This window comes from Adiantum capillus-veneris, chromosome 18, assembly GCF_014529385.1.
Source record: "Adiantum capillus-veneris isolate H3 chromosome 18, ASM1452938v2, whole genome shotgun sequence".
NCBI lineage: Eukaryota > Viridiplantae > Streptophyta > Polypodiopsida > Polypodiales > Pteridaceae > Adiantum > Adiantum capillus-veneris.
The window spans coordinates 48453860-48480401 of NC_140948.1; the positions used below are offsets into that span (position 1 = coordinate 48453860).

Sequence of the window (26542 nt, forward strand, 5' to 3'; positions counted from 1 at the left end):
GGGTTCATAGTCCCTGTGGAGACCACAGAATGGGTGAGTCCAGTAGTAGTCAGTCCAAAGAAGGATGGGAAGTGGAGGATTTGTGTAGATTTTAAACCCTTAAATGCAGCCGCTAAGAAGAACCCATATCCTCTTCCATTTATCGATTAGATCTTGGATTCAGTGGCAGGTTATGAGAGGTACAGTGTGTGTGATGGTTTTTCAGGCTATTTTCAATTGAAGATTGCTCTTAAAGACCGCACAAAGACAACTTTTATTACGCCATGGGGCTGCTATTGCTACACAGTATTGCCATTTGGGTTGTCAAATGGACCTTCCTTCTATCAAGAGAGAGAAAATTGGGTGTTGGAACCATTCATTGGTAGTTGTGTTAAAGCTTTTATGGATGACTTCTGTGTCTATAGCAGTAGGGCTGATCACCATGAGAAGCTACAGATGGTATTGGCTCGATATGATGAATGTGGAGGACAACTAAATCCAAAGAAATGTCATCTAGCACAGCCAAGGGTGAAGTTATTGGGCCATATGGTGTCAGAAAATGGCATTGAGGCTGATCCAGATAAGGTTAAGTCTATTATTCTTCTTCCATCACCTACGAGTACGAAGCAATTGGCAACCTTTATACACAAAGTGAAGTACATGGCACGGTTTATTCCATTGTCTTCGCAGCTTCTTTATCCATTACAGCAAGTGGCAAAGCATGATCCATTGCAATGGGATGACAAGTGTGAAGAACTGTTTCAAGAGGTGAAAGAGGTGTTAGGGGGGTTGTCAGCCATGCAGGCTCCTGATTGGGAGAAAGTTTTTTATGTAAATCCATCAGTAGGGGATGATGCCATTGGAGCCATGCTATTGCAAAAGGGGAAGGGCACCCATTATATGAGGCCAGTGTATTGTGCAAGCCGAGTGAAGTTGGTAGCGGAGAGAAAGTTATCGGAAGTAGAGCTAGTGATGGCCAGTGTAATATTTGCTTGTCGACGATTTCGTCATTACTTGCTACCACGGCCTTTTGTTTTCTTGACGAGTTATGCCTTTTTGCCACAGTTAATTAATGGTATTAACATGTCAAATGTGGTGAAGAAGTGGGTAATTGAGCTGCAAGAGTTTGAGTTCTCTTTTCTAGTGGAAGATAGTACAAGGGCTACCCTAGCTGATTTGTTGACCTACAAGGAGAATCCCCTTATTGTAAAGGAAGAGGTGGTGAGAAAGGTAGTTGAGGAAGTTCCACAAATCAACAATGCACATGTGTTGTTCTTTGATGGTTCATACAGAAAGAGCCACGATGCAGCTTCAGGGGGTATAGCACTTTATGATCCAGAGGGGAAGCTAGTATGCAAGAGAGGGTTCAAATTGGATGCGCATAGTAACAATGAGGCTGAATATGCTACATTGGAATCCGGATTACACATTTGTTTGAAGCATGGGGTTCGAAGGTTGAGCATAAAAGGTGATGCCTTGTTAGTGGTGAAGCAAGTGTTGGGTGTGTGGAAGAGCAAGAACACCTCATTGAAGGAAATGTGCTTTAGAATTAAAGGCCTGTTAAAAAAGTTTGAAGTATGGAGCATTAGACACATTGAACGTGCTCTAAATGGAGAGGCACATGAAGCAGCTCAAGGCATGATTGGGGAGCTATTCGTGTTGAGGACCAATTTAGCTCTTTATCATGGCCGGGAAAGTTTGGCTCAAGAAGAGGAGTTTTTGCTAACAGGAATCATTCCAAAGGAGATTCAGAAGTCTAAGAAGTATGGATTTGTGCGTAGAGCATACAGGTACAAATTGATTGGTGATGTCTTATACATGAAAGGGGCTGATCTCGTGTTGAGACGTGTACCTTGGCGGGAGGAGCTTTACAGAGTGTTGGAAGAGAATCATGAAGGCGCATGTGGTGGCCATTTTGCTCTAAAGATCACCTTGCATAAGATTTTGCAAGAGGGGTATGTATGGCCTAGTTTGCACAAGGATGTTCACCATTGGTGTAGGTCTTGCAATAGGTGTCAACCATTTGGGAAGAGAGTGTTGAAGCCAGAGCTACGAAAAACCATTATGGCGTTTGATGTGTTTGAAAAGTGGGGGATTGATGCAATAGGCCCGTTACCTATCACAAGCAAGGGCAAAAGCTATATTTTGACGGCAGTGGACTATCTTTCTAGATGGGCAGAGGCTATAGCAGTAAAACAGATCACTGCAAAGGATGTGGCAAAATTTGTGTATGATGAAATATGTTGCAAGTTTGGGGTGCCATTAGAGCTACTTTCAGATAAGGGGCCAGGATTTAGAGCTAAACTGCTAGACTTCTTATGCACAAAGACGAAGATTAGGCACCAGCATACCACTCCTTATTACCCGCAGTGTAATGGCTTAAATGAAAGATTCAATGGTGAGTTGGTACAAATTCTTTCTAAAGTGACAGAGCACCAAGGAAAGAATTGGGATTTGGAATTGCCTAGTGCATTATGGGCTTACCGTACTTCGGTGAAGACAAGCACAGGGTTTACTCCATTTCATTTGGTGTATGGAAAGGAAGCACTATTGCCTGTGGAGGTAGAGTTGCCTGCGGTCAAGATGTTAGAGAAGTTGCTTGGGTCGCCTAGTGATGCATTCAAAGAGAGGCTCTTGCAGTTACAAGAGGTCCAGTTGGATAGGATGAGCGCATTGGAGCATTATGGGCAGATGCAGGATAAGGCTTTGGCAAAGATAAATGAAAAGGTCAAAAGTAAGGGTATCAAGAAGCATGACTTGGTTTTGCACTACAACAGCAAACTGGACAACACCTTCCAAAAGAAGTTTCAAATTAAGTGGGAAGGCCCTTTCAAGGTAGTGGAGTGTTTCCCGAATGGTACATATCAGTTGGCTAACCTGGATGGGATTTTACATACGTCAAGGGTAAATGGATTGCTTCTTAAGTTGTATCATGCCAGGTTGATGATGGTGGAGCAAGATGAGTTTTCTTTGATGTCTGTGAAGGATGAGGAGACCTGTGATGCGGCGAGTCTCATATCTCTCTTTGCTGCTGCTGATCATGAATGATCTAGCAGGCTAGGGGATGGGCAAATTATGTCAGGAGTTTTTTGGAGCAAGGGATTGTGCATATGTACATATACATGCATGGTGCATCAAATAAAGGATTTCCCATTTTCCTTAGCCAGGTGGTTATGTGGGGCCCACATGTGTACAGGTAGGACAGGGTGTACATAGTGCATCGATTTTCACTATTACCAGTACCACTGTGTTTTTTCTACAATAAGGAGGATTTGGTAGCGCGTAAAACTTCTCGAGGAAGCTATCCGAGGGCCGACGACGTGAGGTCAGCAGGTGCGTCAGATGGCATCTAGTGGCGTCAGGAGGTCGAACGGGGTCAATACTTGCTGGTGGAGAAGTACGAACACAACGTGGGTGTTTCCTTGTGATAATTATGCAGAAAGGTCATCATTAGGACCACTTTTTGGGGCCACTTCACGTGGTGGCGAGACGCATTATTGGAAAAAGCTAAGTGACAGGTGTGCGTATGGATGCAAAAAGGTGACAACTATGCACTGCGAGGTCAGTTTTTGGCCTGTTCGGGGTCCGTTTGAGGTCATCTAAAAGGCCAAGGGTGCCCATGTGATAAAGAAAAGTGTGGGAACTGAAAAAACTGAGAGAAGACCAGAAAAAACGTGGAGAAGAGAGGAGGAACAGCCGCAGGTGTGTTTTTGGGGTTTTTGGAGCCTGTTTTGGCCGTAAACTGCTCAGATTTGAGCACTTTGACATTGTAGACTGGGGTTTTGGGCCGTTCCGGACGCGATGGCGTTGTCCGTTTTGCCAAATTCCTCACTCTTTTCCTGCTTTTTTTCTGTGTAAGTTTCTCCTATGAGCGAAGTTTCTGCTCTAGTTTGTGATTGTATCTAGTATCTTTTACCCATATTGTGTGAGTTGTTTGCCCCATTGGTGTAGGTCCAAGCTCATTTGTATCTAAACATCAGAAATTCTCCTCTTTTGAGCTGAGTTTTTTGGGTGTGTGTATGTGTGTGTGTGTCTGTGTGGAGTGGGCAAGTGGATAGTCTCTCTCCTCTCACTCAAGAGTGTGTTCCCTGTCTCGGCCAGGTGTGTTGTGTAAGCCGAGTGGTGCCCCATAGTGTGTGTGTGTGTGTGTATCTTCCCAAGAGTGTGTGTCGGGTTGTTATAGAGGCGCTGTGTGTGTTTTCATCCCGCTCACAACGCCTTTAGAAATATTAAATATTTATCTTTTGGTTTTTGAAAACTGCCAACAAAACACCATCCAATAGTGCCTCACAAGAGGTGTCAAGGACACTACTTTTTGCACCACCAACCCATGCTTTCACCCCTCAAGACAAAGTACAATGGATCAAGTAATCCATATGTTCATGTGTCCCTCTTCAAATAAGTTTTGAGAGATAAAAAAGATTGCAGACTTCCACACCCAATATGAAGGGTTTGGGCTGACATTGGAAGGATCGGCCTTGACATGGTTTCAACCACTGAACAAAGATAATTTTCCAAATGTTGAACAGCTTTTGTAAGAATTTGGATAGGAGTTCTCTGAAAGATGGATCAAGCACAATATGGTGTCATAGATCTATGCTTTCAAACAAAAAGAGAACAAGAAAATGAAGGAAGCTTTGTTTTGCTTCAAACAATACCTTGAGAGATCCTTCATGAGAGTTATGACAAGATGAGAGGTTATTAGTTCTCTTTATAGAGGGCTTGAGGACCGAGTCTCTCACAAAAGAACTGCACTTGAAAGCATGCACAACGTTTGAGCAAGTCACTAGAGAAGCTCTATATCTAGGTGACGATTGGAAGGCCTACAAAGAGGTGATGAAAGATGAAAAGAATGTGACTAGTAGCACCTCTTCTATGATGGGTGAATCCACAATGAAGAAAAACATCCAAGCTAAAAACCATGCCAAACATTGATGAGCTGGGCAAAGAAGTTATAAGGAGAATGAACCAAGTCTATAGATAGAATCCAAATGTACGACATCAACAAGTGAGGAGATGTGACACTTGTGGAGGGGATCATCGCAACCCAGGGTGTAACAATCAACTGAGACTGCAACATATTCTAGGGCAACAACCACCTCTTTTGAATGATGGTAGAGTAGAAGTCAACTACACTCAACCACAACTGAACCACATGAGAGCCAAGCATTGAGGATGTCTTCTTTGTATTACGACAAGCCTAGCAATACCTACATGAATGATGCCAGAGAGTAGCTCTTATGCTAGAGATACCTATCCTTCAAGGTGGAGTTTAGAATCCATTGCACAACCATCATATGTGCCACAAACCATGAGAGATCATCATTGAGCTTGGGCAGGAAGGGAAAATGAGGGAGGTTGTCAGAGATGTGGATTACGCTAGTGAGGTCTAGGTGGGTGAGGTTGAGGAGGGAAGCCAAGGTGTGGGATGGCAGAGGATCGGAGAACCTGGTTTGTGAACTTTCCATTGCTCTCTGGACAGGGAACCTGCAAAGCATAGCTTTGAGTTTTGGAATTTGTCTTTGACTTTGTCATCTCTCTCTCTCACAACAAGCTCAGCTCTATGAGTGTCGTTTTCTTCTTGATCTTTAGCTTCTCATTGAGAAAAGCACAGCGACAGCGAACTCTCCATTGACATAGTCTAAGAACCATGGACAGTCTCTCCAAACATCTTTACCATGTAGATTGTTTATCCACTCATCCAGATAGATCCTATTCTCACCTTCTCTCTGACTCCACCCATGCATCACCGGGATGCTCGAGGTATGGGAACAATGGGGCTTTCTTGAAGTGCCCCACTCACTATCTACAATATACAATATTGACTACATTGATCAAAATATACAACATTGATCATGAATAACCATAAAACATAATAGTTAAATACATGTATAGTAAGCATTTCACAGTGCATGCACAATGTGACTTCTCCTCTCCATTGTGGGTGGCCCGTATGGTTGACTTCCACCACACCAATGCTTTACCAAATTGATCTTCACAATAAGATTTATTTTTTGCTTCAAGAGACAAGTTGTAATCACGTGCATCACATGCATGGAGATTATTCACCACTGAATTTTCAAACTCCATCTTCTTTTCCAAGCTCAATACACCCTTGCACAAGAAGCATTAGTAACACCGCACTCATATATGTGTTTAGCATCACCGTTCTAAAGTGTTATTGTACTCACCTTTCCAATTTCCACACAAGTAGACATGCATTCCCAAAAACTGTAAGAATGGCTTCTCTTGTGTCAGAATAGATGCTTCAATCATTGTTGCAACATTTCCCTTGGCCAATATATCCACTAAACAATATTTCCTAGAAATATGGAAATGACACAATGTCCAGTTAATTTGTCAAAAACATTACATTCAAAAGTAAAGTATTCTCACATCGCAGGGCTGATATGTGTACGTGCAACCTTAGATACTCTTAAGGGGGTCATTTTGCACCCCTTCTCTCCCCAACCCACAAAGGAAATGCACTTTTGAAAAAAAAAAAGTTCTTTTCTCTGGATTCGTGATGACAGAAATTGCCAACTCCTTTCGAACAAAGATGTTCTCCATAGAATTTAAAGCCATTGCATAGCTTGCTTTGTATTGTTCTTCTCTTGTGAAAGGTACTTCCTTGTCTCTCTTGCAGGCAAGTTCTCCATTTTTTGGTGGTGCAATGCATCAAACTCCTCCTACATTATACAGCATATAAGTGGATTAAATTCCAAACACAATGTATACAAGTCATCCCATGCATGTATACTGTAAATTACACTCACCTTCCACAAGAGTTGGGCTAGCAAAGAGTTTGCAAGTCTAAGCCACCTTGATTGGTTCATGGCAGTGCCACAAAGAGGCCTTTTAACTTTTACCTTGTCTTTGTTGTTGAATTTGTCCAATAGGGACTGTGGGTCTGCAAGTGCCAACTTTGCATCATAAAAATGTTGTGGATAGTAGTTGATGAATGTGGACTCGTGTAACCCTAATTATTATCATAACAAATATCATTAAGCTACCATTTAAAACTAGAGTGCAAAGAAGCAAATTTAGAGAACCTTACTTGTTGATCATACCAAGAATCAATGAAAACTCCACCATCTCCTAAGTTGCAAACTTCACAAGGGTATACTCAACCTTTGGGGTTGTGAAGTCATACAGTCACTCACCCAATGCTCAATCTTTCCACGTGTGAAGATGGCGGTTTCCATCCCACACCACGAATATTATTTCCTCCATATGGCTAAGCTATGAAATGATCTTACTAAATTGTCAAAGGTGGAGGACATGATAAACTCTTCCCAACGAACATCGTGCCTACCGAAAGATATAAAATCTTGCCCAGAGAAGACTTCAGACAGGATAAAATGGGCCATCGTAGGTTGATAGCCTTTTTTAGCTATAGAAGTGGTGAGGTATGCACAACAGTCATTAATGGTCGGATTGGCCAAAAGACAACAAAGAGGAATCCTTGACGGCACGTGATTATATGGCACAATATATGCATCAATCCACCTCGCCAAAATGTGACTATCAATAATAGAATCAAAAAGTTCATTAACAGGTTCATTTTTGACATTTTGCAGCTCTATGGTTCTCAAATTTGTTGCACTTGTTGATGGAGCTACGTGCGCAACTGTCACAATGGATGCAATAAGCATAGATGTCATTGCTTGCAACAAACCACTCTCTTGAGTCATGTTGATTGAAATTTCATCTTAACGACGATCAACTTCTTTGGATTTATTTTTGTGTGAGGATTGACATTTTTTCTATTTAAAAAAAAGGGGGAAATGCAAGAGAGAGAAAGAGAGTGAGAGAGTCAGAGCATGAGATAGAGAGAAGAGACAAGGAGTGTAAGATCACGAGAGAGGGAGAGAGTGGGAGAGTGCAACAAGGCAAGTCATGCCTAGTGATAGCAAAATCATGGGACAGAGTACAATAGTCTATGAGTGGAGCAAATTTTACATCTCTATCGCTACAATGGACACAAGGTTTTTAATGTTGCAGTAAAAACTACAACGTAGGAGCCAAAATCCTACTGGGTAAGAAAGAATAAAGCCTCATCCAAATCATCCCCATATGCTTTCAAATTTTAGCAAAGCTAGGTATGGAAAAATCTAAAGGAAAAAGTGCAGGTAGATGTCCAATAAATTGATATAAGCTATTGCCCAAGAATATGCATAGTTTAGCAAACCATATGCTTGCTATGGATGCAATCAGGCTCATTGTACATAGACTACAGTGGTCAAGTCTACAGCCTAGAGCCACAAATGGAAAATCTTATGGATCAATCAAGCAAACCAACCGTTATTGGACAACCAAGTCAAAGGCAATACAAGACAAAGAAATTTATAGCCTAATGTTGAGCATCTTTAAAGAGGATACCGACAATCTGGCTAGCACAAAGTAGGAAATTCTCAATAAGAGCTTGCTAAGGATGCGAAGATCAAAGTGACACCCATTATGGTATATTGTTTAGAGTGGGGAAGGAAAGGATGACACTTGTTAGAGGATTATCTCCATAATCCGGACACCGAGAACACATCAGCAAAGCGAAGTACAAACTAGTAATGCATTTATCGATGTAAGTACACCTAACTCTCAATCTTTGGCACAGTCAAATACTCATGTATTACCTTTAGAAACACCACTAAGAGCACTGCAAGTTCAATATCTGCATGAAAATTCATGAGCACTTGAAGGATTAAAACTGGAACCAGAAGGAAGTAAATTTATGCCAAAGGTCACAAAAAGTGTGTGATAACATTTGTCAAAGCGTAGATAAGTTACAACGAAAGAAAATCTAGATTTTCAACTAGACAGAATCTCATGTCCTTTTGCACATGGCTAAGTGCGGCCAACCACAACTAGATGATGATCTAGAATTCAATATCATATCTCAAAACAAACAAGAAGAATGCTGGGGAAAATTTCTATCACCATTCAGGTAGATTCTCAGATCCTAGAAGCACAATTTCATGTGATGAAAGTAAAGGATATACAGGGTGACATGGTTTTAAGAATGCCATTAGCTCACTTCTAGAGATACAGTATTCCAAAGAGATGTAGCGTACAAAGACAACCATGGTTAAGAATACCAAACATTGCCACTCATAAAAGAGAACAAAAGTTTCTCTAGTAAAACACAAGTGGAGACAGATACAAGGTAGAGCCTATTGTAGATGTTCCAACTCCACCCAACGAAACACCCTGTAAGTTTGAAGTAGATTAGGTGAAAGAAAGTGTTATCAACACACAGAAGTTACAAACCCCTAATGGAGCACAAATTTCTGAACTACCTTCCCTAGAGATCCATCTAGATCATGATGAAATCTCAAGAAAAACGAGCAGATATCCTATTAGAAGGAAGAAGGAATGTCCGGACCCATTAGACGATTGCCCCCCCACCCTCCGCCGCCGCCCCTCAAAAGCTTGCGCCTTCCACTTGTTTTAGGGCACAAAATGTGGAACAAAGAGCCCAGCACCCACTCACCATCTCATGGGCTTTCAAGCCAGATGCTTTTGATTCGGTGACTTGCTTACAATTCTTTCTACTCTACCATTGATGTCGCCTATTGTGAACAAGTAGAACAGTTGCCAACTCACTGGAGAACTAAGGTCCCTTTGTTCTATAGTGCCAATAGGTTGATGAGAGATGCTCTTCATGAGTTGATGTAATTTCTTTATGACAGGGTTGACCCACCCCTTACTTGTGGGCCCCATGTACTCTTTGTCACTGGTTTTCCTCTAATTTAAATTCCACTACTTTCAAAAAAAAAAAGTAGAATAGTTGCCGCCGTCGTGGTCTAACCTGACCTCACCATACTCAAAGCGTGCGTAAATGGACAAGGAAACTACCTGCAACGGCAATCGCAGCTGATGTGGCATCCACAACAGCAAAACGCTTGAAAGTAGGATCATCTACATAGTTAGCTGCAGAGATCGTGATTTTCACTTGCTGGGTCTAAATTACTCTTTAAAAGTTGTTTGCATGTGCGCGAGAGCCAAACAACGTCCTGCACCTTGCTTTTCACTTGTGGAAGGTGCACTGACTTCACCCTTAGGCAACCTCATGTGCGTACCCTTTCAATGAGCATTGGTCTCATAATAATCGTGAGGCTTGAACCCGTGGTCCCCCTCTAATCTGTTTATTAGTGAAATATCCGCAGTGGCCATCTTTTGGCAAGTTGGGATGCTAAAATTGATGGAGTAAGTAATGCCATTGAATGTCTGTGAGGGAGGGCGCGCATTCTCTCTCTCTCTCTCTCTCTCTCTCTCTCTCTCTCTCTCATGCCTGTGAGGGAGGGCGCGCATTCTCTCTCTCTCTCTCTCTCTCTCTCTCTCTCTCTCACACACACACACACTCTCACACGCGACATGGGCATTGGGCACCCACAAATTCACACACCCAGCTGTATATTATGCCCGCTTGTATCAGCTCGGTTTTAAACACGATGAATCGACGGTAGCTGTGGCATCCTTCCATGGAGCTCGAAGAGAGAAGGTCGGGGTGCCCGTTGTATCATTGCAAGGCAAGCGGTGCATTCGCCTTTGCTACTTCCTGCATCATCCTCTTCCTCAATTGCTCCTGGCTCCTCAGTACCTCTCCTCCCCACCAACCTGACCTACTCAGTTTGGCTGCTACAACCTCCCGTGCTGTCGACCATGTCGACCCCAATGCGCCGACGGATGACGTTCACCCCTCATCGATTGGTATTTACCTCCTCACTTTTTTCCTGTTAGTTTGTCTTGCTTCCATTTGGCTTAGCGTGTTGTGTGCATCACGCTGCTGCGGCATGAGGCACATGTACAAGTTTCTTGTCTGCACTGCATGTTGGAAGGCGCATTTATTTGCCTTCTGTTCACCTATGCGAAAGTTTGGGTGTGTTACTATGTCTGTCAGGTTCTTCATATTTTGCTAAGCAAGCCAATATGTCTCTGATTGTTGTCGCTTGCAACGATGTGCTTGCAATGACATACTTTGTCAAGTGAAAGCATTAGTCGATTTCCGATTCTTGTACTCTCATGTATGCTGCACATATTGGAGGTTAAGAAGAGGAGCACCAATGTCGGGACTCGATCGACAAGGCGACCTTGCACGACTCGCTGACGATGTATCTATCGATACTAGGTACAAACACAACATTTAGAAAGAAATGTGATCAGTAAAGGCATACTTTGGTATGTCACGAAAGGCATTGTATAAAAGGCTGTTTGGCATTCCTATTGAGTCCCTCTCTCAAATCTCTTTGTAGTAATTGCAAGGGGAGAAGGAGACTCCATTAATGCTTACTTGTAACATTCATGCAGGAAATTGTGACCTCTCACAAGGAGAGTGGGTAGCTGACACAGGCCCTCTACTTTACACCAGCAATACCTGCCGATTCATTAATCAGTCGCGTCAGAACTGCGTCCAGAATGGCAGACCAGATAGCGGCTATCTTCACTGGAGATGGAAGCCTTTTGAATGTGAACTGCCGCCATTCAACCCCACCTTCTTCCTCGACCTCATGCGTGGAAAGAAATTAGCTCTCATTGGTGATTCCCTTGCTCGCAATCATTTGGAATCGCTTCTCTGCACGCTCGCTCAAGTGTGACATCTGGTTTTTCTTTGCAATATTTGATTGTGTGAGCCAAATTTTGCACTTGCAAGTACTCACTCGAGCATTATCTTGTGTGCGCAGGTTGAGGACCCTATCAGTGTTAGCTTGGATTTCGACCGTTTTAACGACTTCATGTGGCATTTCCCCTCCCACAATTTCACGTTCAGGAATTTCTGGTCGCCATTTCTGGTAAACTACACCAAAGAGAATGACCTCTTCAAGCTCTTCCTCAACATACCAGATGTGGCATGGGCGGAGCAACTAGCGGAATACGACATTGCAGTTGTTTCAACAGGATATTGGTACTTTAGGAAAATCTTATTTCATGTAGACGACACAGTATTGGGTGCGAATCCGGAGGCGGGGCTTAACGTGACGACAATGGAGGCACCTGCGGCAATTAGGATTGCATTGGCAAATGTGTTGAAGCACATGATACAGGGGTACAAAGGGATCATAATGCTGAGGACGGTGACAGTTGATCATTTCGACAGCGGCAATTGGATGAACGGAGGGTCGTGCAAAAGGTCGAAGCCGTTTTCCCATCAAGATGGGGGTATACCTCGAGTTCCATGGATGAGCAGGGAAATTTGCAAGGTGCAAATAGAGGAGTATCAGAAAGCTATGGCATATGCAAAGGACATTTCAAAGCTCAAACTGTTGAATGTCACATACAGTGCGTTCTTGCGGCCGGACGGGCATCCAGGTCCGTATAGGATGATAAGGTACCCGAATGACATGCCGAATGATTGCTTGCATTGGTGCTTGCCGGGGCCGATTGACCTGTGGAATCAATTTGTGCTGCACAGCCTGACATCCAATGTTTTTGGCAGATAGTCCAAGTTCATGTCCATGTGAATGGGCCGTGTTCTTGGCCGCTCTTGATGGGCGCTTTCATTGGACTCGTGCTTGTCATTACGTCGTCTTGTTTATTCCTCACCAGCTTTTGTGGTCTTGACTCCTTGCATGTGAGTGGTGTAAATCTCCATTCCTTGGTTATACTTTCATTGAACGTCAATTTTCATGGCCTACATTAGGTCATTATTTCTGTACTTATATTTGCTTTTGCAAGGGTGCCCATGGCAAGTTCTATACATTTAGACCCGTCCCTCTAAGTACTCGCGACATTACTCGTACTAATACGGCCGACCGCCTTTGGTGGCCTCTCTCTCTTTTTCTCTCTCCCTCAAACACTCAGCTCTAGCTCACTCTTAGGAGGATTAACCAATTAGAATAAAAAGGAGGTACTTTTAAAAGGAAGGCAACATCGTGCAATGAATGTGTCTATATTTTAGAGAGAAGTGTGAGCATCTAATAAGCAATGTGTAATACCCGACCTACGGATGGGGGGGAAGAGAGAGAGAGAGAGAGAGATCTTATATTGTTAGCCTATGAGTCAAATGATATACAATGATGTCCATCTCTATAGTGTATCATGCATCAACAAAAAAAAAGAAACTGATACACACAGAGAGAGAAGAAGAAGAAGAGTATTTTAACGTCATAGGAAACCATGCCAAGAGACCTTAAAGATCTGACCGATGAAGAGAGTTGAACTCAAGACCTGTTCTTCAAGAGGGAAATGATAGAACCAATCTACCACACTTGGATGATAGAAAGGTTATACCATTTTCTTCATTTTATTAGCGTGCGCAAGAGAGAGAGAGAGAGAGAGAGAGAGAGAGGAAGAAGAAGAGGATTTCAACGTCGTAGGAAACTATCGCAAGAGACCTCAAAGATCTATCCGAGAGAGAGAGTGAGAGTGAGAGAGAGAGAGAGAGAGAGAGAGAGAGAGAGAGAGAGAGAGAGGAGAAGATGATGACTTTTAACTTCACAGCAAGAGGAGGGATAAGGAAAACAACAAACCATTTTTGTCATTATGAATAGTCTCTATCGTTACAACCTAACACTTCCTTCCATAAAAATTGAAACTCTAAAAAGTAACAAAAGCCAAGCTATCAAAAAAAGATATTCTATCAAAATGGCGATGTTTAAACATTGTAGTCAGCACCCACACAATCCACGAGTCTACATGGCGAACACGTTTCAAAAAATGATAGGATGGATAATCGAATATGATTATATGCCAATTCTTTTGCATAGCTCCAACGAGACTACTCAGCCCCGTAGGCAAAAATCTTTAGGAGGAACATCATTAGAACCAGTAATCAGCATACCACATGATGATTAGAAATACATCACCCTCACATTTAACATAGAAAGTGCTTTCAGCTGGAATGTTATGAAAGATTGTTCAAACAAATGAGTATCAGCTTTCTCATACCAAGCACGAGAAGATTGCTTCAACTCATATAAATCTTTCTTACATTTTCACACTTAACAGCAAGTTATGAAAATTGACAACAAAATTATGCAAATAACAACTCAAGTCCAATTTTCCAAAAAACATGATAAAAGGGCCACATTTTGAAGATTATTTGAAAAAATACCATATATTTATGACTTACTTCAAATATTTTTTAAAAAATACCCACTTTTAGACATTATAAAATTCACTTAAGCATTGAAATTAAAAAAACTTTTAAAAGATCACTACATTTAAGGGATTCCAAAACCTTCACACTTCATTAATGATTCCAAGACAAAATAAATTACAATATCTGAAAAGGAGAAAAATTCCCCTTGTAATGTCTAGGAGAGATCTTTGACCTTTTGCTTCAACATCTCAATGGTTGTTCTGCGTAAGTGACCATATTTCTTTAAGTCAAATCCATACACAAGGATTTCCACATCCTCTAGATTAAGTGTGTCCACACGACAAGAACTTCCTGATTTTTTTCCCTTTTTGCTTGGTTTCACCATCTCAAGATCATATTTTCCTTTCAATGGATCTTCTGCAGTTGTTCGGTACCAATGCACTTCCATGCCATTCAATACATCGTGCTCTCTAAAAACTTTTGTGACTTTTGCAAGCCAAAAGGGATGATCATTTTCATTGTTTGTGGCAAGAACTGCAATCATTGTGCCCTCTATTATCTCATTTACATCTCCTTCCCACATTTCTCTCTCCTGTTGTCGACATTTTGTGCTCTTCCTTGGGCCAACATACATCTCCCTTGTTTCTCCATGAATAAGAAATAACAAACCTACTGAAATCTGCACATTGTTTACACAACTGGCCACAACATTACCTTTGGCAAAGACCACCATGGTGCCACGCAAATGCATGTTCAAGCTGAAACATGTCATCCTTGAGCTCTTCAACCAGATTCACCTGCTTTATAAAAAAACTCTCCCACCATTCTAGAGAGCTTGCTGGGAAATACACATGTGCACCATATATTGTCTCCTTGATCTCATTTAGGCATTGTAGAGGATCAATAGGGCGTTTTTCTCTCAGAGTGTCTCACTTGTCGTAAAGAGCAACATGTACTTTGCTCGTTGAATTCCACAATCAGGAACAAACAATAAGAACTTCAAGCCCTCCGCTAGCAACCAATCTTCAGAGTTTGAGTATTTTTTACACCACATGAGAGTCTGTTCCTCTACTTGCTTGATTCTAAATTGATGTTGAAAACTATGATCAGTGAGATGTGCAAATGATGGCATGTTAGTGGCGGCACCATCAAAAGAGACCTAAAATCATATGTTTCTTCCACAATTTTAATGGAGGGCTTGGGAACATAGGCATCTTCCAGCAAGACACAGATTTGTGGAAGGTCAAATGTGCTTTTCTTTGCCAACTTGACCGAGAACCTGCTAAACATTTGGTCCATTTGGTCATGTGTGTGTCCCACTAGTAAAAAACCTAAGCTTCACTTTTTTGAATATCTTCCTTTGCACTAGCATATTCAAGTATGCAAGGAGAACATTGTTTTTATTTTCTCTACTAGTGTTATCAACCTGTAAGTAGAGGACAGGTGGTAGTTCACCTTGCCATTCTTCAATGATGTTCTGAATGATGGTGATTGTCAAATTAGGATCATTATGAATATTTGGAAAATTAATAAAGATCCTGGATGACATGACACGATTGAAAACTAAGGCTCCAACAACATGGAGCTGGATGAAGTTTCCTCTTTGAGATTCTTTGGAGGACGCATAAAATGTGGCAACATTGTTTTCTTCTGATCCATGCCATCGATGACTAGGCCTAGATATTTGTCTTTCTTCTCTAAACACTTTCTCCAGTGCTTTGCTAGCTTTTGGCGCTCTATACTTTGTTGCTCCCTATGAATTTCGAATGCTTGTAGAATGGGCATTGTAAAAGAGTTTAAAGAGTGCTAGATTTTTGAAATTTTTGAGAGAAGTAATTTAATTTAACTAACCAAACTAAAATAACTTACATTTCTCCTCCGTAGTCTTGTTGTGTCTCGCTTTGCTTTTAACTCTCCACATATCCGGCAAACACCCATCTTGCTCTTCTTGGGAATTTTAACATGATGAAATTCTTGTCTCCAAATTCGCAAGAAAGATGGTAGCGAAAGAGTGGAGTTTAGACTATCTTTTTGTGACTCCACATATAAATTGTATACCTCTCGCTTAGTAAAGTTGTCGGGTAGATGTGTGAAGTTTGAGTTAGGTAGCACTTCTCCATTAAAGGTGATGAAATTTCCCAACCATTGTTTGAGGAAACAATATTGGGGGGTTTCGTGTGTGCTAAATGCTAAAGAAACACTTTCTTGGCTCACATTCGATATGATTTTTTGAATTCTTAAATTGCTTATGCCAAATACCTTTAGGAAACTCGCTCTACAAACAGCAACATCCGATACAGCATATTTTGTTGAGGAATTGGAGCAACGTATACATGACCTCAAGAATACATTCTATGGACCCCTCTTTAAGTTGAAAAAATTGTTACACTCTTGTTGGATTTTCTGAAACCCTAAGCTTCTCAAACAAGTTTTGGCACAACAAAACTCTCTAGATGTTGCTCGAACTTCTCGCCTTGAAAGAAGTCATTGTTTTCTTTGACCTCTTACCCCTTGAGTCCGTCGTTGCTCATGGTATGTGTTGTTAACTGCTTCATTCCCATGAAGATGATGTACTTCTTCTTCGACCACATCAAATGAAACTCTTCTTGAGCACCGTTTAGAAATTGGAGTTCCCTCACTAGAAAGAAAAGTTGTGTTTATAGAAGGTGTTAGTGACATAGAAGGACAAAAAGGTTCTACATTACTAGGACTACTTAGAAGCTCCATTTGGTAGAGTGTAACAAACAAAATGAAGCAACTTGCATGATAATAGCTCTAAAGGGAGACTTAATAGGGGGTTTTTAATAAAATTTATTTTTTAAAATAATAAAAATATATTATATTAAAAAATAGAGGCTTTAAAAGGGGACGAAGGTCTCATTTTCACATACAAAAGCTGTATTCCAAGCTCTAGAGCACTCTTGCACTTGCTTGCAATTGTGCTTCTTTTCAATCCCTTTTTCAAGGTAAGCAAGAATTTTTGGATTATTCAATATTTGGAGCATTAATTCAAAGGTTTTAGTATGTTTAAGTTTTTTAAATTCTTGAATTTTATGTATTGATGTTTTTAGGTTAAATTGTAGAAAATTTGAAAAACAACTAGATCACTTAAAAATATTTAGTGCTAAAACAAACTGTGTTGTTTTAATAAGTAATTTTTTCAAAAAGTGAAGCACAATATAATGACTAAAATCTAAAGTGGAACAAAAATTTGGATTCCAGAATCCTATAGTTTATTTTCATAAAATAACAAACTTTTAGAATATTTTCATTTAAAAAAACTAAATTGTACAAAAACATGTCTTATTGGTTCAATTTTTTCAAGAAAGAGAAGAGTAGTATAACTTCTTCTAGAATTGAAGCCTATGATAAAGTTGGATTCTAGAATCCAACTTTTAAGGCCAATATTGCATGTGAAATGCACCTTGTCAATCAAAGTGGATTCTGGAATCCAACTTTGTGCAATCTTTGGTGTTATCATTGCAAATTTTTAGAAACATGGATTTTAGAATCCAATTTTGAGTTTTAGGAATCCAACTAAGAGGATTCTAGAATTCAAGTCCACAAAAAAGTGGATTCTCGAATCAAAATTTTTGCAAAGTGGATTCTAGAATCTGGTTTTATGAATGAAGTGAATTCCAGAATCCAATTTTTTGTAAAACTGGATTCCAGAATCCGTTTTGACCAAGATTGTGGATTCTAGAAACCGTTTTTATGTAGATTGTGGATTCCAAAATCCGTTTTTAGGAAGACTGTGGATTCCAGAATCCATTTTTACCTAGACTCTGGTCTCCAGAATCCGTTTTTACAAAAATTCTGGATTTCAGAATCCGTTTTTACAGAGATTGTGGATTCCAGAATCCGATTTCAAAAAAATGGATTCTGGAATCCAAAAACTACAACGTTTAAGGCAAAGAATGTACACACACACCCCTCTAGCAAACGTGACAAGACAAGAGAAGCAGTAGCGTCTAGAGCCACAAACAGGGAAAAAGGTACGCAATTGGTTCTTTTCATTAAAAGCCATGCACAGATGATGAAAAAGAGAGCGCTTTGGTGGTGCACAGATGGAAAAAACAACAACAGGACGACGGCGACGAGTGCATGCTGTCTCAAATTTTTTTTCAGAACGAACATGCACTTGTCAAATCCATCATGCCATCAAAACACAGACAGCCGGCGTGTGGCGAGGCCGACAGTGTTTTGATGGCATGATGGATCTGACATGTGTATGTTCGTTCTGAAAAAAAAATGAGACAGCATGCACTCGCCGTTGTCTTGTTGTCGTTTTTGCTCTTCTAACATTGACCAATATGCTCCATTGTTATGTCCCTTCGTGTTTCTTTGGTATTCCAAATGGATTCTAGAATCCACTTGAGTCTAGACGTGTTTGTAAAAATATTTGTTTCTTTATCCTTACCATACATATTCAAATCTAGTACTATTAGTCTGGACTTCTGTTTTTCAAGCAAGGTGAAGACTCTACTCTCTCAATCCTACTTGGCCCCTATTGCAAGAAGCCACGGTCTCCCCAAGATAATACGGAAGCTTTGTCACCAACTTTCCTTGCAATAAATTCGATGAGGCACTCTATTCCCATCACCTTTACTCTCACGTCATGAGCCATGCCCAAACACCTAGCTTTAGCATGGTAGACCATCCTCATGTGCCCATTTGACTTGACCACCACCTTAACTCCAACATCTCTCATAGCAGCTTCAGTCATGATACAAACTTGAGCTCTACCATCTATATAAGCACGCATCAACCATCGTTTTTTTTAACTTTCTACTAAGTTCTAGATAGCACACAATACTTTCCTGTATAGCGAGATTCCACAATCCTAAACTCTTATCTTGTTGCATCTCATGGATTCTAAATTACATTTCACTCTTGATATGACTACAAGAGGCTCTTTATAGACCCAGATTCTACACCTTTTATTTCATTGTTTGGCATCATAACGCATTCTTATACTTTATTTTGTCTATATGCTAATCTTTCTTTGTCATGATTGTGTCTTTTTTGAAGGTCATGGCATCTCACTCGCAACAATTCCAAGCAAGTAAAAGGCTTAAAGTGACTTCAAAGCGACAAACTTCCAGTCAACCTCAACTAGGTTCAAGCTCAGGGGGGCACTCAGGTACACTAATGTCTTCTCAGCAATTTCCTGCACCACGAAGCCCATGCGTTCAAGCAACACGACTTTTTAGAAGTCCTCCTCGTTCTTCTCATCGGGAGATTCTTGCTGCAGAACAATTTCCTCGTGAGCCGTCAAACTGAGCTCACTAGAGAGCATCACCAGAAGGAGCCAAAGGACAAGAGTATAGAACCCACACCTACAGGAAAGGCAATAACCCTTCAAAGCTCAAAAGAAACAAATATTTGGGGTAATGTTCCTGCAAAACCCAAATATGGGCATGCTTGGGCGTTTTGCATTGGGCGTCCTGGGGATCACAAGCAATTGATTGATTCAACAATTCCTTTTCTAATTGTTACAAAACAGAAAGGACCTTCAAGTGATGTCAATAAGTTTACTCTTGCTGGGCGCATTGATAAAGTACAAGAGCACAAAGAAAAAAACAGGATATTTCTTGTTCAGCGTAATGACTCAAGTCTCCTTGTTGTTCTTGTTCTATTGAAAGACTTTGAGATCAGTGAAGTGAATCCTGTAAGCACAAGAGACTTGATGATTAATGCCATGCAAACACGAGGCTTGGTAAGATTTCAAATTTTATTGTTCCTTTTTTATATTTTGTGTTTTAGCTTGAAATATTCAAGGAGCTTCATTGTTGATGGTTGTAGACATTTGGGAGAGCCTATACTGAAGTAATGGAGAGCTTTTTTGGCTCAGAGAAGACATCTTCAAGCGACTACATGGAAGAAGAAGGAGAGGAGAAAGAAAATTCAAGTTCTTCGAGTGATGAAGAGATTCAAAGGGACATGCCCCCCTCAAAAGTGATCCAAACCCCTGCTACAAGCAAGAAACAAAGCAAAAAGTTAGGTAAACCAAAAGAGTCTAAGTTTCTTCCTGAATCAGAGATTGTTCCATCTGGTCGTGGTGCCTCTTTACCTGATACAAGAGATTCAAGCTCTTTAAATGTTATGAGAGAAAGGGTTAAACAAAATAACATGGTAGATCCTTTGCCCATATTTTTTGCCCATAAGTGTAATTGAACGTCCACCTGTGGATCCTTACACAGGAAAACGACCCTTAGAGATTCATGTAGTTATTGAGCAGCATGTTCATAATCTAAAGTTCAAAATGAAAAACAAGCCAAATGCCATTGTGTTACCTTTGCTTGTTTTGGTGGATAGACAATAGTGTCCTACAAAAAATTCTTGGGTAAAGGCCAATGCTGACTCCTATAGATATTGGGTTCTTGGGAGCACTCACTCATTGATTGTGAAGCAAGAGCTTGCTGCAGAGTATGAGCATGTGGACACATACAAAATGGCCATGTGTTGGGTGTATGCTGGCTTAACAGATGAGGAGGCAAAGGTTCTTTCCCTTGACCATAACATTGACTCGGACTTTCGTTTGGAGATGTCTTTCATTCAAAAGATAAGATTCTTTCATAATGAGTGGGTTGATACCATAAAGCGTGGTGAAAAGTCGATGACAATTTTCGAGTAGCACTTTGTGAAAAGTGTGGCCTTGAAGTGAAAAAGAAAGGTGGTCGTGGAGCAAGTCAAAAGCCTAATACTAAACAGTTTGACAGCTTTTTTCAACTTGCCTTTCGAGATGGATAAGTTTGGGACTTACAAGAGGAGATCTTCAAGCTACATGAGCAAGGAAAGCTAAAGGGTCAAAAGCTAAGCAAGTCCCATGCATCTTTCAAAGGAAAAGATGTCTCAAAAGAGGATTCACCAAAGCCCATCCCCAAAGATATGAAAATAACACCATGGACACAATTGCAAGGAATACGTGAAAAATCATTGATTATTGATGTGCTCTCATGTGTGAAGGGCGGAAGCATCTCTCTAGAGCAAATGGGAGAAGAATTTGAAAGGTTTGTAATTATAATGATTTGAAATATTCATTGATGTTTTTCTTTCTATCATGAATAATATTTCTCTTTGTCTATCATCAGGCAAAAGACCACGTTGCACATGCAAAGAATAATGATTGAAAAATTAAATTGCTCTAATTGGGACGAGGTGGTGTAGTACCATCCAGACTCAAGAAAAACCCATGTGTTGGAGAAGTACATGTTAACACGGTGAGTTGTTCCCCTTGGTTATAATTTCTTGTTATTTGGCCAAAAATGACTTTGAATATCTTCTAGTATTGCTTTTGATTATTTTGGACTATTGTGATAGCCTTCTTACATTACATTTATGTGGCTTTGGATTCTAGAATCCTAAGGTGACCCTTTAGTTTTTAAAATCTTAAATCAATGTCCCATTTGCAGATTTTGGGTTTGGATTCTAGAATCCCAAGAAAACCACTTGGATTCGATAATCCAAAGTTCAAGTCTTTTATTTTGCATGTGGCTGGATTCTAGAATCCCATGGATTATTTAACTTGTGATTTATTTCATGGGTTTTAAAGCTTATTTTTTGAGGATTCTAGAATCCACTTACAAATTATAAAATCAACTCTAGTTAGACTTCAAATTTATCTTTTCCTTTTCTCTTATATCTTTGTTGTGTATTCTAGAACAAAGATCCACGGGTTGCCATTGATAGCCGTTTTTTCGGCTCTTTGTAATTACCACAGTGAGTTACCTCACCCTACCAAAATCACCCAAACACTGTGGCTATCCCTACCATTTCACTGTACATAGGCGTGCGTGAGTCACGGGACTTTTCCCATATCTTCTTAAAAAACCCTCAATTAGCTAGTCATTGGGCTAGTTGAGCCAAAATATATATATATATATATATATATATATATATATATATATATATATATATATATATATATATATATATATATATATATATATATATATATAAGTATATTATGGCCCATGCGTATGTAAATATATAGGGCCTAAATAAAAGATTTTTTCATAATTATTTTGGTATTTATTTAAATATTTCTACCTAGGTGTGTGTTATTTATGCTCTGTACATTGCCTCACCATTACCACAATTTTTTCTTACCATTTTTCATACTCTTTATTCCATATAGAAATATTTTCATGTAAGCTTCTCTTATATTTGGTGTAACTCCACCCCAACAAAAATCCAAAAAACTAGTTTTATTTATGTGTATATTTTTTCACTATTTTGATTTTTCCCTTCCTACATCTATTTTGTTTTTTTCTAAAAACTTAGAACACCAAAAATATTTATCTTTTTATGGTAGCCTCATAATGAGAGAGATTTCTTTTGACCCCTTTATATTTTTTCCACTTATATTATTTATATTTGACATGTACATATTTTTTAGACCCCTCAATATTTGATTTTCTTAGTTGTACTATTTACTTATATCCTAATCTCAACAATATCTTCAATTATAGACCTACCAAATAAGGTCAAGGGTAGGTGGCATGCATACATGCACTATGGAGGGCTCACTCTTGGAGGTATTCAAAAGAATCATCCAAAGAAGGACCCCACAAGGACCTTGCAGTGGAAAAAAACGGTCGGTTTTGCTGAATTTTTAAAGTTCACTTGCTCTCCGAATTTGAAAAGGTGATACAAACAAAAGTTGTAGCTCGTGGGCTGAACTTTTGCTTCAAATTTTTTCATATTTTTTTGAGCTACGAGCTGTGAGCTATGATTTTTTTAGTGGACCTCAGTTTTCCCATGCTATGCAGCCACACTCTCTCTTCCACTTTATCATTTTCCTCTTTCACACACACTTCTCCACTCATCATCCCCACCTCTCTCACCACTCCTCTCTGCACCCTACTCACCTTCTCCTCAACCTTGAAGAATAAGAGAAACCATGGTGAACTCATACCTCCCACACACAATTCCATTCCAAAATTGACCACCTAGTCTCATTTTTCCTCCTCCAAATTACCCATATCTATAAAAAAACCACAAAATTCAGCCTCTTCTCTTAAAAGACAGCATCATGGTGGTTGATTACTCAGCTTCAATTACCTTGTCTCTCAAGGAAGGTCAAGAGTGGAGAAAAAATGTACCGTCAAAGCTAGTGGACCGTCAACAAGCGTCAAAATTGGCCCTACTCAAGACACTTGGAGCATCAACCTTGTAAGAAATCCACCTTTTCTTACCTCTTAAGAGTTTTTCTTCCTTATTTGTATCCTACATGGATACTCCCATTGTAAATATCCAACTCCATTTGTAAATTAATACTAACTCTACTAACACTAACCCACTATGAAAAGTCCTATCTCCTCCATTTCTCTCCTCTCTCTTTCCCCACCAACTTCTTGAAAATTCCAAGCAAAAGAAATTAGATAAATTGCTGAAAATCTAACCCAACCATGGTTAGAGGAGTAACCCTAGCCTTCAAAATTGCTATAAAAGGAGGGTGTAGCTAGCACAACAAGGGGGAGCCATAAGCAAGAGCACTATGCTATAGCTTGAGAAGCCAAGCTCAACCTCTCTAGAAGGAGCTCTTGAGTGGAAGCTCATTGTCTTATGCATGTGCATGTGTTGTAATAGGGGATTAGCAAGGGAACTCTATGCCATTGTAAGAGAGAGAGTGATCATTCAATTGAGAGTAGGAAATCTATCATTTCTCCTACTAGTGTAAGCCCAACATTCGTTGAATCAAGGAGGGTGGATTTGGACTAAGCTTGGATACTTTGTCTCCCTTCCAACGTGAAGTAATGGACAACAATGATGCGTAAGTGTCTTGGTGTTTTTTTGTTAAGTTCTTGATAGCTTGTCTCTGGTGTTGTTATCAATCTAGCCATAAATCCCACATACTGTAAGAGGGCGACAGGGTGGAGAGGACTCCCCTGGCCTTAAGACAGTGATTGGGGTGGCTTTTCTTGTGATGTGTTGTGGTGAAATTTACGCAAGCTATGTTGAACAAGTACTAATCTCACTTTGATTTGTCATGACAGATTTGTAAGAAGGTATTAATGCAACAAGCACCCCCTCCCCCTTTCTCTCTCTTTCTTAAATTTATAGTTGTGTTTGCTTGATCATTGCCGATACGTTTCAAAGCAGCCCGAGCACTATCTCTCTCTCTCTCTCTCTCTCTCTCTCTCTCTCTCTCTCTCTCTCTCTCTCTCTCTCTCTCTCTCTCTCTCTCTCTCTCTCTCTCTCGTGTTTTTAGTGTGTGAGAGTGTTCCATTGGTGTTAGGGTTAGTGTAAATTCCTTGCTTGTTTGTGGGTTGCTCTAACGATTCTCCTCTTTTGCGTCCTAGTTCGCTCTTAAACTAGGTGGTGCCCCTTGTGTAGTTGGGATTTGGTTGTGGGTTCGTTGTTTTGGTTTGTGTTGTGTTGTGCCCTAGCCCCATTGAGCAGCACGGGAGCCTTGAAGGGTGTCTAGAGGTTTCTCTTCTTGTTGCCCGCCCCGGACCGCCTCACCATCAAGCAGATCCCTCTCACTTTGAACAGTTCTTGTCACGGTGTCATCTTGAGAGACGAAGGAGATAACAACCTCAAAGCTTTGAAATCACTCCTGGCCTCTCACTTTATATTCCGGATAATGTAGATGAGTCTCCTCTCATTGGTGTGTTCATGAAGGCAAGGTTGAAGAAATGAGCACATTTGTTACCCCACTCTCTTACACACTAGCCATTGCAGATGCTCCTTATGGTTTCAGTGCCCCAAACTCTATCAATGATGATGTAAAGTATGGAGTATTTGCCTATAAAAAAGTTATAGAGGCTTTTGGAAAAATAACTACTTGTGACTCCTGGTCACTAGTATTTTTTCATGCCCATGATCAAATTACTGTAGCAGAAAAAGCTTTCACTGACTCAAACATGACATGTCAAATGCTAACATGGTAAGTGAAACCTTTGAAGTTTTATACTAGTAGTAAGGTGTTATTTGTTTCTTTCTTCTTACATCTAAGCTATTTTCCTACAGGATAAAGCCAAACAAGAGGTGGGAATGAAAAGCATGGAATCTGATCCTCGCTTCTTTGATGCATCTGGAGAGCCACAACCTCCAATTGGTATTGAGAAAGTTGGGGAGATAGTTGATCTTGTGGATTTTAAACCAGATAATGTAGAGGTTGAGGAGCAAGCTAGTGACACTCCTCTTCAAATAACTTCAATGGGAGAGGAGACAAGGAATGAGGAGGAAGAAGATCTTTCCATTCAAGCATAGTTTTTATGACTTTAAACTCGTCGAATTATGTTTATGTTCAAAAACTTGACATTTTGATGTGAAGATACTTATTTTGATTTGTGTTTTTTATTATTTGCTTAAATTCTCAATGTTTTCAAGTTTATATGGCATGTGATGGAGTTTCATTGTAAGAATAAAGCTTTTTTGAGCTTGCTTGGAGAAAATCCATGCATGCAAGCCCAATATCTTCACATTTATCTTGGATGTTCTTCATATATCTATTGCTTATGTAGTTACTAAAGCACCATGTCTATGAAATTTGATATGTAGAGTGACAATGTTGGTTAAAGACTACATTAAGATCATAAAAGTTGTTTTTATGGCCAATTTTAGAAACTAAAGAATTTTAGGTTGTGCCTATGTTGTCTTTTTATTAAAATAATTAGCTATTTTTAAGATCAAGAATCCATCAAGTAGTGCTATAATATAGTAATATGACAAACTAGCTTTTCTATTGAAAGAAATAAACTCTTTTCTGTAATGCATTTTTCTACTTAAAAAGTGCTCTTTTTTATGTTCTTGTGAAATTTTGGATGCACCCTTGCAAATGACAACTCACGACTTGTGCTACTTTTTTATGACTCGCTGTTACTTTCTTTTCTTGTCCTTTCTTGACAAAACCATGAGGCTGTGTTACATATACTTTATCAAATAAAAAATCAATAACAATGTCGTATTGATGTACATTCCAACCAAAATAAGTTGCCAATGCACGTAGAAAATGAGCAGTAGTCATATAATAAGCGGCAGAAAAAGTCTCTCCATAGTCAATGCCTTTCTACTATGCATAACCTTTTGCAACAACTCTAGTCTTGTAGCCATCAATCTCACCCATTAGGAGAAATTTCGACTCAATATTGGGCCCTGTAAGAAACGTCAACTCAGTATAGAGAGAGGTAATTTTGGAAAATACAAAAGTCTTTTTTGTTGGACTTAGGGTTGCAGAGAAACACACACAGCTTGGAGAAGATGAAGGAAGCTCAAGGCACACAATAGAGAATGTGTTACTTAGTGTGCAAGGGAAAGATGGATAGCCCTAGAGTGATGGCGTATATACAATGCTCGGGGGAAAAAACCTCCTAAAGAGGGAAAAAATGCACGGCGGTCCTAGTGTGTTCACACACATCACTACCACATGTATATGGTAACAAATCCCCCCTGGAGTGATGCGGTGAACGAGAGCTGGCACATGAGTAAAGGGAAGTGCCATGCCTTGAGGACATGATCAGTCCGCAAAGGGGAGTAAGCCCAAAGCTTTGCGGAAAGCTTCAAGCTTCTCACGAG

At 40.1% G+C, this 26542-nt stretch overlaps 1 protein-coding gene and 2 pseudogenes across 3 annotated transcripts; 2 read left to right on the forward strand and 1 right to left on the reverse strand.

Annotated features, from left to right (window-relative positions):
* The first annotated feature begins 10208 nt into the window (after positions 1 to 10208).
* LOC147435614 (protein trichome birefringence-like 26) lies at positions 10209 to 12675 on the forward strand. 3 transcript variants are annotated; one of them, XM_086488007.1, is made up of 4 exons: positions 10209 to 10689; positions 11030 to 11107; positions 11287 to 11567; positions 11661 to 12675. In XM_086488007.1, exons 1-4 carry the CDS (start codon positions 10461 to 10463, stop codon positions 12414 to 12416), a joined length of 1344 nt encoding a protein of 447 aa, XP_086344133.1. In that variant the 5' UTR covers positions 10209 to 10460; the 3' UTR covers positions 12417 to 12675. The 3 variants fall into 3 exon arrangements, with proteins under 3 accessions (XP_086344133.1, XP_086344134.1, XP_086344136.1); XM_086488010.1 differs by having other exon boundaries at positions 10554 to 10689; positions 11024 to 11107; XM_086488008.1 differs by lacking the exon at positions 11030 to 11107 and having other exon boundaries at positions 10212 to 10689.
* Positions 12676 to 14231: 1556 nt separating this feature from the next.
* Positions 14232 to 15307, reverse strand: LOC147435615 (uncharacterized; annotated as a pseudogene).
* Positions 15308 to 19051: 3744 nt separating this feature from the next.
* On the forward strand, positions 19052 to 25237 carry LOC147435616 (uncharacterized; annotated as a pseudogene).
* The last annotated feature ends 1305 nt before the right edge of the window (positions 25238 to 26542 follow it).